The sequence below is a fragment of the Parasteatoda tepidariorum genome, chromosome 2, assembly GCF_982258835.1.
Source record: "Parasteatoda tepidariorum strain Cologne lab strain chromosome 2, Ptep-v5.0, whole genome shotgun sequence".
Lineage (NCBI taxonomy): Eukaryota > Metazoa > Arthropoda > Arachnida > Araneae > Theridiidae > Parasteatoda > Parasteatoda tepidariorum.
This window is the reverse complement of record NC_141756.1, coordinates 91,625,886-91,640,192: the sequence shown is the minus strand read 5'-3', so window position 1 is coordinate 91,640,192 and position 14,307 is coordinate 91,625,886. Positions and strand designations below refer to the sequence as shown.

General features: G+C 31.3%; 1 protein-coding gene across 4 annotated transcripts in view; it reads left to right on the top strand.

Moving 5' to 3' along the window:
* Positions 1-8,318, top strand: part of LOC107438770 (dystroglycan 1) — a 54,164-nt gene extending 45,846 nt beyond the window's left edge. For all 4 annotated transcript variants that reach the window (XM_043044765.3, XM_071177831.2, XM_043044767.3 and 1 more), the window contains exons 3-4: positions 2,132-2,255; positions 4,609-8,318. In XM_043044765.3, the coding sequence (XP_042900699.2) occupies positions 2,132-2,255; positions 4,609-7,520 (3,036 nt within the window). In that variant the 3' untranslated portion in view covers positions 7,521-8,318. The remainder of the gene's footprint in view (positions 1-2,131; positions 2,256-4,608) is intronic.
* The last annotated feature ends 5,989 nt before the right edge of the window (positions 8,319-14,307 follow it).

Here is a 14,307-nt window from a genome sequence, read left to right as displayed (position 1 = left end):
TTTGGTAATTTTATCATGATACCTTTGAACACGGCATGAAAACCTTTTATTCGGTAAAAATTACTTTTCCGTTTTGTATTTGTTACAAAATGTATGGTAATAAAAAGAACTGTAATTTTTAAAACCCGAATTTCCGCATTTCCGGTAAATCGGTAACTCATAAAATAATCTTTTTGATGAGTATGGGACGAAATATCATTTGAGAGTTAGAGGCCCTTAGAAATTGTTGGGATGCGTGTTAAAAACTTTGCATTATTATTAGAGATATTATGAAATGGAAAATTTGCCAAAGTTGTGACTTAATTTCCACTTCTTTTTTGTTAAATTTCTTTTTATAGAAGAATAATAAAAAAGATCTTATCTCTTTCGATAAGAAACTAATTTATAATTTATGATTATAATTTAACATAATGAAATAACTGATTTTAATTTTTTACATTTATTTCATAATTAAGATCTACTGTCATTAAATAACAGACTCCATTAAATCGAATCAAATCAATTTTAAAAGAATGGGCTACCGCCGGAAACGTAGTTGCTGGCGTCACGAAAACTATTCGCTATATTTTTTCCTGGTGGGTAGCTGTACTAATCATAAAAAGAATGATAACCGAGCAACTGCCTGTCCATTAATTCCGTTTCTGAAAGCAACCCATAATAGAGGGATCAATGACAAAGGACCACTGGTTGTCGATTTCCTGAAGCTATGGAGCTAAAATCAATGACCATTGATTTATGGCTTATATGCACTCCATAGCTTCATACTATTCTACTTGGAAACGTTAAAAGTCAAAAAGGCTAATTTATATGTTTCTGTTAAACTTTCTCGTGGAGTTCTCGTCTTGAAATGACAAAAATAGATCATACACAGTCAAGAGCAATTAAAAAACCTCTGCAAAAATTCCAGTAGGAAATCTTGAATAACCCACCTTATAGTCCAGATCTGTCTCCATGTAACTTCCACATTTTTGATGAGAAAAAACAAAAATAAGTAAATAAATAATCATAATAATAATAATGAGACATCGGTTTGAAAAGAACAATGAAGTGAAGGTGTGCGTGTGCGGCACTATGGCCTAAACTGCAACGAATTTTTTTTTTACGAGTATGGTATTGTTGAACTAGTATCACAATGAAACGAATGTCTAAACCAGTGATTCTCAACCACTGTGCCGCGGCACTTTTGTGTGCCGCCAAATTCTAAAAATGTGCTGCCAAATATTGGAAATGATACAATAAAAATTATAATGCTTTTTTTTTTTCATTTCGAGTAAAGTTTACATTTTTAAAAAAGTGCATATATATATAGATACTTTTTATAATTTTTCCACGCTTTAACAGCGCGAACATCTTTGTCGGTGATCGTCTTGTCTCAGACAATCTTAAAATAAGTTAGAATAAGAAGGAAGTGTTTAAATTGCCTTTGACAATTTTAAAAAGTGTTGAAATTATAAGTAGGAAATTTAATGGCTATTAAAATTATTAATTAACAAAGGAAAGCAAGCTAAATATTAACTTTCAAATGGAAATAAAAGCTAATCATTAAAGTAAGCTATGCAATAAATAGTTATAAAAACAAATTAACAAAGGATAACTAACAAAAAATAAGCTAACAATTAATAATTAGCAAAAACACTAGTTAACAAGAAATCACGAAAAATAAGAATTAGTGTAAAAAACTAACGAATAATAACTATATAAAACAAACTAACAATTAATAACTAGCAAGAAAATAAATAACTGTTACTAACTAATAAAAAAATTAGTCGAAAGAAATAATTAATTCCTTAATATACGTGCTTTTGTAGTACATATTATTTTATTTCACATTGAAAATTATTATCACAAACTGTTTAAGACAGTGTATTATAGGTAAGTAAACAACTTCTAAACTAATTTTTTTCATTTTGAGCCGTCAAATTTTGAAATCGTTAGAAGTGTGCCGCCACACAAAACAGGTTGAGAATCACTGGTCTAAACGTTCGTAAACAATAGTTACGAGTTTCCTTAAACAAGTAGTGTGAAATAGGCTCTGCCTCATCATTTAATAACTGTATACATATAAGATCATTTAAAATTGAATATCACATTCCATATGCAACATTTTTATGCTTACATTTTTGTGCAACAGGTAACTGAAGCGGGCGAGAGTGGCTTACCAAGTTGGTTAGAGTTTGATCAAAAACATCATACTTTTAAGGGAGTGCCGAGTTCATCCGATGTTGGGCAGCTCTACGTATGCGTGAAAGCTATAAGTAAGTATGTATGTAACGTAATAAAAATGTACCATGCGTTATATTTGAATGTATATTTTTTTAATCATTGTTAAATATTTTTTAAAAAATGTGCAAAAGTTAAACATTTACTATAACTTTTGATCTAATAATCATATCTTCACGAGCTTCAGAATATTAAATGGTTCTTAGACCTAACCTTAAAAGTATTTTCTCTGGTTAAACATTCCTTTCATTTCGTTACGGATTTGGATTTCCGACGTTCAAAACATAGGGTACGGCCGCAACCGAGAAAAAATGGTCTTAATAGATCAGGCAAGGGAGCGATGGATACTTCCTGCCTCTTAAAGTTAATTTCGTCGTCTTCTTTTGTAGCTCTACAGCCTGTTGCGGGCCAAGGCTGTCTCAAGAAGTTTCTTCCATCGGAAATTTTCTACTGCTACACTGCAAAGTTAATTTCTTTTTTGCTTTTTCGCCATATCTCCGATACTAATCAAGTGAATTAAAAGAAATTTACACACAATTATAAAACTTGTTCATTCAAAAATAATTTTAATAAAAATAAACTTGTTTATTAAAAATAATTATCCAAAAATCATAATAATTAAAATGATAAAAATATAAATATAAAAATTTTTATTCTAATTGTTTTTAAAACTATTAATTGTTTTTATAGTTATTCATTATTTTTTATTATTTAATTTGCTGACTGTCGAAAAAATGTAAAATTTATAAATTTTTATACCTATTTTATCTAATCATTTTAAATGGGAAAATCTCAAAGGTATAAATCAAAGAGTATATCACTGTTTTTGAGAATTAAAGTTTTAAAATGCCTCTACCTTGATCGCTTTCCTGTTTAAAATATTGGGACCATATTTGCCAGATTGCAGATGTTTCTTGTAATTTGAGGGTCTAGAATCCAAATCTGGCTAGAAAAAAATGGGTTTATTTTGAGAAAATACTTTTTTGAGAAAATCTCACTGCAATTTCTAGCAAATAAACTGTCGCAGTTTTTGAATGAAAATAGTAATTATGAGGCTTTTAAAATTCGAATTAAAAAATTAAAAAATTTGTTTTTAAGAAAAAATTATTCCCTATTCACATAGTTGAGACAAACAATTGGTTGAGATTTTTTCTTAATGTTAATAATCATATATTCAGAATTTAATCAAATTATCAGTAATTTGAATCATAAAACTCCGCAAATTTGCTGTGGTTTTAATAAGTTGATGGTTCAAGTGGAACCATAATATAGTTGAGAAGTGCGTTAATTTAGTTCGCCTAATAACCATGTTAAAGTTTTAGCAAATTTGAAGGTCATTAACATCACTCTCCAAAATTTCAAATAATGTAAGCAAAATAGATAAAATATTGTATTTGAAGTTATATTAGTTTGCCAAAATTAAAGAATTTGGTGGCTGCTAGAAAAACAGCGCACCTTTTAGAAGCAAATAGTTTTACATTATCTGTGTTTTTTTTTTTTTTTTTTTTTTTTTTTTTTAATTTTTTATATCCGTTGTTGAACAGCCAATCCAATTTTGGGTTTACGACTACTAAAGTTCAACTCCGTAGCCTTGTAATTTTAAACCAATCCAGAAGACAAGGAAACTCCTGGATCAGCACCCCCAGAGGTATGATTTGCTATGGGAACATGGAAAACTTTGTGACTCGACAGATTTAACATGCATCAGTCACCGTTTACTACACTGGAAGTCTTCAGCCAGCTGGGATCGAACCCACAACTTCTTGGACATGGGCCCAGTGCCCTACTAACCAGGCTATCCCAGCCCTATTATCCCCCAGCCGCAAAAGGGTTAATAAACTGTAGTGAGAAGTGGTGACTCAGGGATTAGAGCACTCCTCTCCCAATGGGGTGATCCGGGTTCGAATCTCAGCGATGGCTCATCGAAATGAATTCCGCAGACGGCTCGCACCGATCACAGTGCTGACATAAAATATCATCAGTGAAAGACAGATTATGTGATGGAATCCATTTGCCATCAGGCTTACCATGGGAGGCTTCCGGGATTTCCTCTTCATGTAACGCAAATGCGAGTTAGTTCCATCAAAAAATTCTCCACGAATTCAAATTTACCCCAATACTTAATCCAGGAGTTCCCTAGTCTTCTGGATTGCGTTCAAAATTACGAGGTTACGTAGTTGAACATCAGTAGTCGTAAACTCAAAATTGGGTCAGCTGTTCAACGATTATTATAAAATAAAATAAAATAAATTGTAGTAATACGAAATGATCTAGTTTAAGCATTATCTGAATTCAGTATAACCAACACAACCTTACTATACATAAATTTATGTTGCTATTTTTTATTGCTTAAAATAATCTACATAATTTTTTTTATTCCTCTTATAGCTCATGATTCTTCTGCTAAAGATGTGTTCTCCATAGAAATCACAGAAGATGCACCTATAACTGACTATTGTCCTTTTGGAAAAGACGAAACGATCGCAAGCGTGGTTTTCGATGCGACTTTGTCTGATCTGAAGCCGCCCGAAAAATTTAATATATTGCGCTCTGTTTCGAAATTCCTCGGTGCTTCAGAACCAAGACTAAAATTGTCCTCTTTGCATCGCGATGAAAGTGCATTCGATCCTGGTGCTATTAGAGCTGGTCCTGGTAACGCTCTACAAAGAAATTACGAAGGAACTCAAATACAGTTTAAAGTTGGATGTGGGGGAGAAGTATCTTCCGAATCTGAACCAATTTTGGATAATCTTGAAAAGTCAGCTTCCAATGGAGAATTGTCTGATACGATTGGATACCTGATCGTTGGTTGGCAAGTATCGGGTACGAGTAAAGTAATTCAAAATGTCCGAGAAAAACGAAATGTTACTCCATTTAATGCAACCCCTGTACCTAAAATGCACATAACTCGATGGCCAACATTTACAGAAAGAGTTGATGAAGCTGAAACGAGAGAAATTGTACCTGATGTAAGAATCGTCCCCACAATGTCATCGCCACGTTTCGTTGATCGCACAGATGACCATAAGCACAGGCATCATCACGGACATGATCCTATACGAAGAGAACATATGTTTATATCATATGAAATTCATGCCTCGCCTACTTATCATTATCATCCTTTGCCGTCTAGTCGGCGAGAATCTGGAGGAACTCCTGTTGTTACTCCGGTATTACTTCCTGAAAGACCCACGACTGCTGTCTTACCGACTCGAATATATGATGTTGACGGAACAGTATCAATTACACGAGAACGACCGAGACCACCATCTGAGGATATCTTATCGAGATGGTATGTTCCTACGAGTGATTTCGCTACAGTGGATATTTTACCAACAAAAAGTCGATCCACTGTTGAGCCAACGAAAGTCATACCCCAGATGCCCAATTTCAAACCGACTGTTAATAGTAGAACCAAAAAATTGTCTTTGGTTGCTGGAAAAGCTTGGAGTTATACCATTCCTATCGATACATTTATAGACATGGAAGATGGTAACACTAGAGACTTGAAGTTGATGTTTATGACATCGGAAAGGACTTCATTACCTTCCGGATCTTGGATTCAGTTTGATCCAGAAAATCAAGTTATTTATGCTTTACCGACGAGTGAAAATATTGGTAAACATGAATTTGTTCTGGAAGCTATGGACAGTGAGGGCGCCTCCACATTTGATAGAGTGGAATTACACGTGTGGCAACATCCTCAAGCGGATGCCCTAACACATTCATTTACAATGACTGTCCGTTACAACAAATGGCAATATCCTGTCGGAATAGACTGGCAGATTGAAATCCTCAATAGAATCGCACTCATGTTTGAGGACCGTGACAATTCCAAATTAAGCATGGTAAATGCTACGCTGGATCCTGTTAAAATCACGTGGACGAATGACACTTTACCAACGGATCACTGCCCGCTGGAAAAAATCAAAAAGATTTACGATATAATTGCTACAGCGGAACACCATCCTACGAAAGAGATGAAAAAGATAATGTCCCCTGAATTTAGAGTTCAGGATATCAATGTGAATTATCGTGGTGTTTGTGAAGGTGTTGTTACCACACCACCACCTCCTTTGAATTTCTCACCCATCTTACGAAATGCCATCAAACAGATTAACGTTACTGTTGGTGATATTATTAAATATAAGATACCAGAAAATACGTTCTACGATTTTGAAGATGGGCCAACCCGTCATCTACGTTTGACTTTGTTAACTTCAGATAATATCCAACCACCTAAGTCATATTGGCTACAATTTGATTCTCGTAGTCAAGAAATTTATGGTCTGCCTACAGATAATGAAGTTGGTCGACATGATTTCTTAATAAATGCCGTCGATAGTGATGACCACGTGGTACCAGACAACTTCATCATTCAAGTATTTCGTTACCCGATGCGTCAAAGACCGCCTGTGGAGTTCAGTGTTCAGTTCGATCTCGATTACGACGAGTTTCAGTCTGATACTAGTAAGAAAACTCTGGTTGCCACTAAAATCGCGAGGCTCTATGGAGATCCAGATCCTAGGTATATAACTATTACAAACATAACACGTGGCTCGGTGGTATATAGTTGGAGTAACAAGACACTTGGGTATGAGTACTGCCCTCTAGAAAAAATTAATCACCTCGTGAAATACATAATTAATACTGATGGTTCTCTTTCATCGAATTTAATTCAAATCATGGAGCCAGAATTTAGAGTTGTTAGTGCCAACGCTGAACCGACAGGAATCTGCTTAGGTGGCGTTGCGCCTACTTTCGTAAATATCACCACTACAACTCCTACACCATCACCATCGCCTGATGAACTGGAACCTACATTGAAGACTTCTACCGACGACGACATATACATTACTACCATTGTTCCGGCAATAGTCATAGCGGTAATGCTTGTCATAGCGGCTTTAGTAGCTTACTTTTTGTACTGGAAGAAAAGGAAGGGCAAAATGAGCTTAGGAGATAAGGACTTTATTGGAAGTGGAGTTCCCGTAGTGTTTGCGGGTGAGTTAGAAGAACAAAAACCAGATCCTGGAAAAGCTCCGGCTATAATGAAAAATGAGAAGCCCCCACTATCCACAGATTATTTGTTTAATCCATTTCGAAGGGGCACGGCTACTGTTCAAGATTCAGTACCACCAACAACAGCTAAAACTCGTGATAGTGCGCATCTTAGAGACAGAAAAGAAAATGCAACGCTTTATAAACCTCCACCACCCTTTGCATCCAGTAGAGAGCCAAAAAGCACACGCCCAAAAAGTACTCAAGCATATAGACATGCTACATACGTGCCACCTTAAATTTCCTTTTACTTTCATTGAAAATAAAAATAAAAACAATTCTTTAGATCTCATAGAATGAGTAACAAAGTGATAATTTTATGTTCATACGAATTTCATTTAATTTCTTAGATCGTCAATAATTTGTCATACTGTTTAGTGCTTCTTGTGTACATACATACTTAAAAAAAAGCTTCGGAAAGTGACAAATTTAATGTAGCTTGCAATTTTAGTTTGTTTTTAGTTTATTACTAGAAACTTAATGAGGTGCACAAAATTATTATGTTTCGCCACTTTGTTTGTAACTTTATATAAAAAAAACTATGAAAAGTTAAAGTAGATCCAAAAAAAGAAGTATTAACTTTGTGCTGTATATAAAAAAAGTAAAACAACCTGAAAAAAATACGAGAAAAAGCGCTTGTTTGTTTTAAGTAAAGCATTCCAACAGCAGTTCGGTGTAGGCCAAAGGGTCATGATGGTAAAGGCTGCGCAATTTTGTGACCAACGGCATTATTGTGAAAAATATGGTCGTCATAGAGCACAAGCCGCCTTTACTTCCCCGACAACAAGCTGATATCCATCTATCGGAATCTAGATTGGCAGTCACTGGGGATCGAACCCAGTCTTTTCCAATGACAGTTCAGTATCTTTAACCAGACAGTCATAACGACTCTCTTGTCTGTTTATGCAACATTTTTTGTGCTTTTTTCACGTTGTTTTAACTTTATTTTCCTGTACATGTTGATTAAAAATTACTATCTGATCATCAATGATTAGAATATTTTCTAAATAAACGCTATAAGGTTAAAACTAAAACAAGATTCGAAAAAGAACTTTTTTTTGCTCTGTTCTTTAACTCTGTCTGGTCACAAAAATGAAATTTTTTAAAAAAAAAATTTAGTTTTTCTAAAACTTTCTAAAACATGTTTAAATTTAAGTCTCACATTCTTGCATAAGTTTTTAGATAGATTGAATAATGTCTACACTTATTGTGTAGCCATTTTCTACTAAGACTACTGTTTGCTTCATTCAGCTAATATTACACAATTATTGTTACGCTGAAATGACGTGATCGACAGTTGAGCCGATCCTGCTTCTAATTTACACAGTAATCGTATCTGGAAACAGTACTCATTTAGTAATCTTAGAGCATCTTAATCATACCCGGAATCGAGCCCACAAATTCCGGCTCTGAAATGGGGGGTCTGAGTAGTGGTTTGCCACACCTTAAGAAAGATAAGAAGAAACTGCAGTAACTTCATCCTAACGTTTATTACAATTATCCTTGTGACCAAGCTATTACGTTTATTACCTTGTCCTTGTGAAGAAAATTTATTACAAATTTGATAAATACTTTCAATTTGTATGTTGTTGTTTTTTTTAATCTTTATTTAGAATACTGTCTGTATAATGACAATAATTTTGAATCATACCATCCTCTTAATGATATAAAAATGATATTTTTTTTTACAGATTCCATGTATATATTTTATTCATATTAATATTATATTGCATAAATATATTTAAATCTGTTATCAAATTAATACTAAACAGCAAAATATTGTAGAATTATTTCACATTTAAAATATTGCAAGTTAATATTCTTTTATATAATTTCATGCCTAAACAATGTTAACCTTTAGAACTATTTTGTCCTTAAAATAGCTAAAGAAATAATTACCTCTACCATAAATAAAACAAATTATTTTGCAAGCTTAAATTTCATAATTGATATCGAAACTAAGTCAAAATTAATTAAAATTTAATTAGAACTAAACTTAAGTTAGTATTTAGTAACGCTTAAATATGTATAAAAATATTTTTAATAGTTTGAAAATTATTATATTCTTATATTTCATATAAAATAAAAAAAATTTATTATGAAATAATACATATATTACTTTCTTAAGTTATGATATAAGGATGGGGCCAATCTGAGGGCATGGGACCCGTTTGGTCTCAAATTGGGGGGGGGGGGGGTAGAATTTTTCGAAAAACAAAATAGTAAATATGAAAAAACGTATGTGAAAAACCCGTTTTTGACCACTCATTGGGAAGTTTTTCCATTCGTTTTAGTTTAACAGTATCGCCACTCCAGTAAAATATGTTTATAAAATTTTAAAATTCTAGAATGATTAATGTTCTTGACAGGATTTTTTTTTTTAAATCACTTTCATTGGTTTTTGTGTACTGTCTTATGCAGCACAAAGCATTAAAATGTACTTTAATTGGCTTTTGTGTACTGTCTTACGCAGCACAAAGCGTTAAAATTACGAATCAGATAAGTCATAATTAGTATTGTAAAAGTTAAAATACAAAAATGTTTTAAAAAGTTTAAGCATTTTTTTAATTTAGTCCCTAAAACGAAGTTATATCCACATTTCTACTGTCACTATTGAATTCATTGCTTTAAAACCATATTTTTACAGTATGTTTGAAATATTTCCAAATCAACGGCCACATGGTAAACCAAAATGAGACTTTAACAAAAGGACACTTCAGAAATACTTATGAGTTAATATGGTTTTTGCTCAGCGATTTTTAACTCATCTGCAACCTTACTTTCTAAAATGGGATCTATTTCAAAAAGTACTCCAAACATATTTCATACTTAATCTTGAAACATTAATTCGCACCATTTTTAAGCCTAAGAAAATACAATTCTAATTATTATTTGCAGCATTTGATGATGTAGAAGTATGTACGTAAACCTAATATGTATTAGATATTATTTTTGGTTTAAACCTTTCTTTTTGTAAATAAGAATAAATGTGTTTAAAAAATATAGGCAATAACATCAAATATTTTTCAAACGCATATTGTTATATTGCTGAAGCTAATTACTTTACTTAGACTTATGAGATAGTTAATGTTTTTCAGAGTCTAATTAATGTGTGCATTTAAGATTCCTCGTTGTTTTGACAAACGTCCATCCACGTAACTCAAATATATATTTAAAATGTACTATATTAAAAATAAATATTGATATTAAGAAAAAACTATATCTATGTATTACATATTTATCTTTTTCAAGAATGAATTGGAAAAAAAATGTTTTAAATATTCGTATAGCTCATTAAGAATTTCAAATTTTTGAAGTTTAAAAAGTTTTATAATCAAGATTGCCATTATATATTCGTAATTTGGCTATTTTTTAACCCCTAAATAGTCAATACTTATTTATTATTATTATTCTCTCTATCTTTACAACGGTGCGTTCAACTGTTAAACGAGTTTTCTGCGACGAACTATTCCAATTATAAATACTGCTATTTTCATTTCCAAGCACTACATATACCAACAAATACAATTCAAAATCGCCAATGACGCAGTTATTAGTTTCCCTCATTTTACAATTAACGACAAAATCTAATTTTATATTTCTTGACAATTAGTGTTCTACGTTTTTTAATTATCAAATAATATCATTTATTCTCTTTTAAAAGATAAAATTTTGTATTACAATTTATGACTAATTTACTAAATTTGTTAGACAGAAAGTATTGAAAAGCTATATCAATTAAGTATGTTGAATTTGTTTTTTGATTGATTTTATTATTCATACTTTATAAATCAATAAATTCTTTCAATAAATACTAAATAATTTCCAAAAATAATCTGGAACTATGTTTACAAAAATAAAATATATATATAAATAAATAACATGAGAGAAACGGATGGTACAATCTTGTACCTTTTCAATATTTCTTCACTTTGAGCATGTACAGTTAGCATTCAGTTGTATAGTTAACATCAAATTAGGTGACATTTATTTCTTTATGAACTATTAAATATAGGAAAATTTCAGCTATATTAAGACTTTTGTAACCTTGTCTACCTAGAACCAAACGACCGCTTGGTACTTTTTTTGTGATCATTATTTATTTTTTAAAAATCCTTTAAACAATATATATATATTTTTTTTGGTACCATGCATCGTTCTAGGCAGAAAAAAAAACTGATCTTTTGTTAACCCTAGATAACATTCGTCTAATAGACTACCGACACCCGCTAATTTTACGAATTTCAGATTTTCCTGTTGAGCTCACACTACCTTCATTACTAGTAAAATGAGTTCTCCAAAGCACAGCTGTAACGCTTATTTTTCCAGATTTTCTGTAATCGTCGTCGAATGTTTAATTATAGCATGCAGAAGTTCGCGTCGATACCATCGTGCTTTTTCATTTTTCCTGTATTTTATAACTATTCTAAATATTTTTTTTTTTTTTTCTGTCTAAGAAAAGTAGAATGACAAAATACATAAGCAACAAGGCTTCTCGTGGTTAGCACTCTTTAACTACTGACAAGAGTGCAAACGATAATTTAAATTTTTTAATGGATATTATAGATCATTTTTTTAAATTGCTTTAAATACGCTAATAATTTGAAATATATGAAGGAAATATACTTGTTTAACACTGATTTAAGTTTATTTATCTAGGGTAAAATAAATTTGACATCTATAAAATTGCATTTTAACATTCTACCAAATTTTATTATTTATTTAAACGTTGCTATTGTGTCGTTTCAATTTCATTGCCCATGTATTTTGCTTGTGTGATTTTCTGTACATATGCTAACCTTAATTTAAACCAAAATGGTTTATGAATGTGCCAAATATAATTTTTTTTCCCGTTTTCTCCATATTACAATCATAAAATATCGTATTATAGTTGATAATTGAAATGAAGCATTAATTTCAAATATTTTAATAAATGTTGAAATGTGCTATAAATGTTGAAAGCTATTTTATTCTAAGCGATGCTTGTAAATTTATTTTTATTGCATTTATGTGTTTAACTCGAGTGCTTTTCTCATGTGTAGTTAAACTTGTTAAAGTTTTTCAATCACAAAGAACCTAATAATGTTGAAAATATTTATGAATATTTTGAATTAATTTAACAAAACTAAAAGAAATCAAATATAAGTCTCCTTTTTTTTTCCTCTCTAAAACTTCTAATAGATTGTAATTTTTTAATTCAATAAAAAATTTTATAAAATACATTGAAGTAATTTATTGTGTTGAGATTTTAAGTGATCTTGATGTTTCACCACATTTATAATTTCCTTTTATCTTTATTTCGGATATTTGAATAGAACTATAACAAAGGTGAGGTTTTAAAAGTAGTGATAATCTGTCTATCACTACTTTTTAGTAATCACGCAAATTTCTAGCGTGATAAATTTTTTGCATTGGGGAACAATAATTTTTTCGTATTGCATGAGAATTTTGAAAGGATCGTGGATATTTTCAAGATTTCAAATCTGCAATCAATTTCTCTACAAGCTACACTTTTCATGCAATTCAATGATATATTCTTAACCAGGATAGTATATATATATGTACATATATTTATACGTTCTTCATAAACTTCTACATTCAGACAAAATATAAACTGAACTAAATTACTTTTTTAAAAATCTGTAGCTTTCTGTACAAAACTAATTTCAAATTCCCACACCAGAGTTAGCTAAGATTAATAGAAGGTTTGTATAAATGCAAAAAAAAAAAAAAAAAAAATTGTTCTCCAGCGTGATTGTTGAACAAATTACCAATTTATTTTTCCGAAAATCTTAATAAATCCTCATTTATTAATTGATATAATTCATAGGTCTATTTCACTTTTTCATCATCTAAAGGAGAAAACAAATACTTCAAGAAACTTTTTTAAAAACATCCTGGGTAAACAATAAAGTGAAACATCATAGTTAATTTGCAAGCATCTGTTAAGTTGAATGAAATTTTTAAAATAATTGTAACAATAAAAAAAAAAACTAACATTAGGGCCTCGTGGCAGAAACCCGGCGACATTGTCACAGAAAGCGATTGAGTTCTTGCAGAAAGATTTTATTTATTTGGGAAATAAAAATTTTTGGTTTGCCACAAGCCAAAGTTCTCAAAAAAGATTCTGCAGAAACAGAAGCTGTTTTACCAAAAAAAAAAAAAAAAAAAAAACATTTTCTACAGAAACAAAAAATTTCTGCAGAAGCAATAATGGTTCTGCAAAATTTTTTTCTTACAGAATTGTTTTAAATATTTTTTTTCCAGCGTACCGCGGAAGGAGAAAGCGCTCGTAATTCACCGTTAATCTCCAACACAAACAGTTACGGGATAAAAAGGGGAGAATTTTTTTCCCCTTTATTAAGCTATTTTTGGAAATTTGCCAACTTCGGCCTCTATCGCTGGCGCAGTAATTTGCTTTGTGTTTTTTTTTTATAAGAACAGAGCATTTTATATTTTTTGCACTTATGTGGAAAATTTCATGCGTAAAAAAATTCTTTTTTTTAAAAAATCATGTCTAGCGAAAAGGTTATTTGTTGCAAATTGTGAAGCCACAATAATTAAAACAAATTTGAAAACTGATTTTTCAAGGCGGCATTCCGAAGAAGAAATAAGATGGAAGTCGACAACATCTAGCGATGTCAGAGATTTTTTTTCTGCAAAGCGGCAGGAAAAGAAACTTCCCACGCTACTAATATTGAAAAAAAAAAAAAAAAAACCTTTCTAGATACAAATTAATTATTCTTACTAGTAGCGATATCGATAGTAAGGATGAGACAGCATTTCCAACAAATCAAGAAATTTTAGAAGCAGCCAAAGGTAAAAAATAACTATATATATATATATATTTTAAAGATAAAATGCCTATATCCTTTGAATTAAGTCTTCGATTAAAAAAAAAAAAAACACTTGCAATCCAACGATAAATGAAATAAAGCCTGAAAGATATCTCACTATCTACGATCAGATTTCCATAGGCATGCGAAAAAAATCGCATCCAATGAGCATGGATCTAATACCGATGTT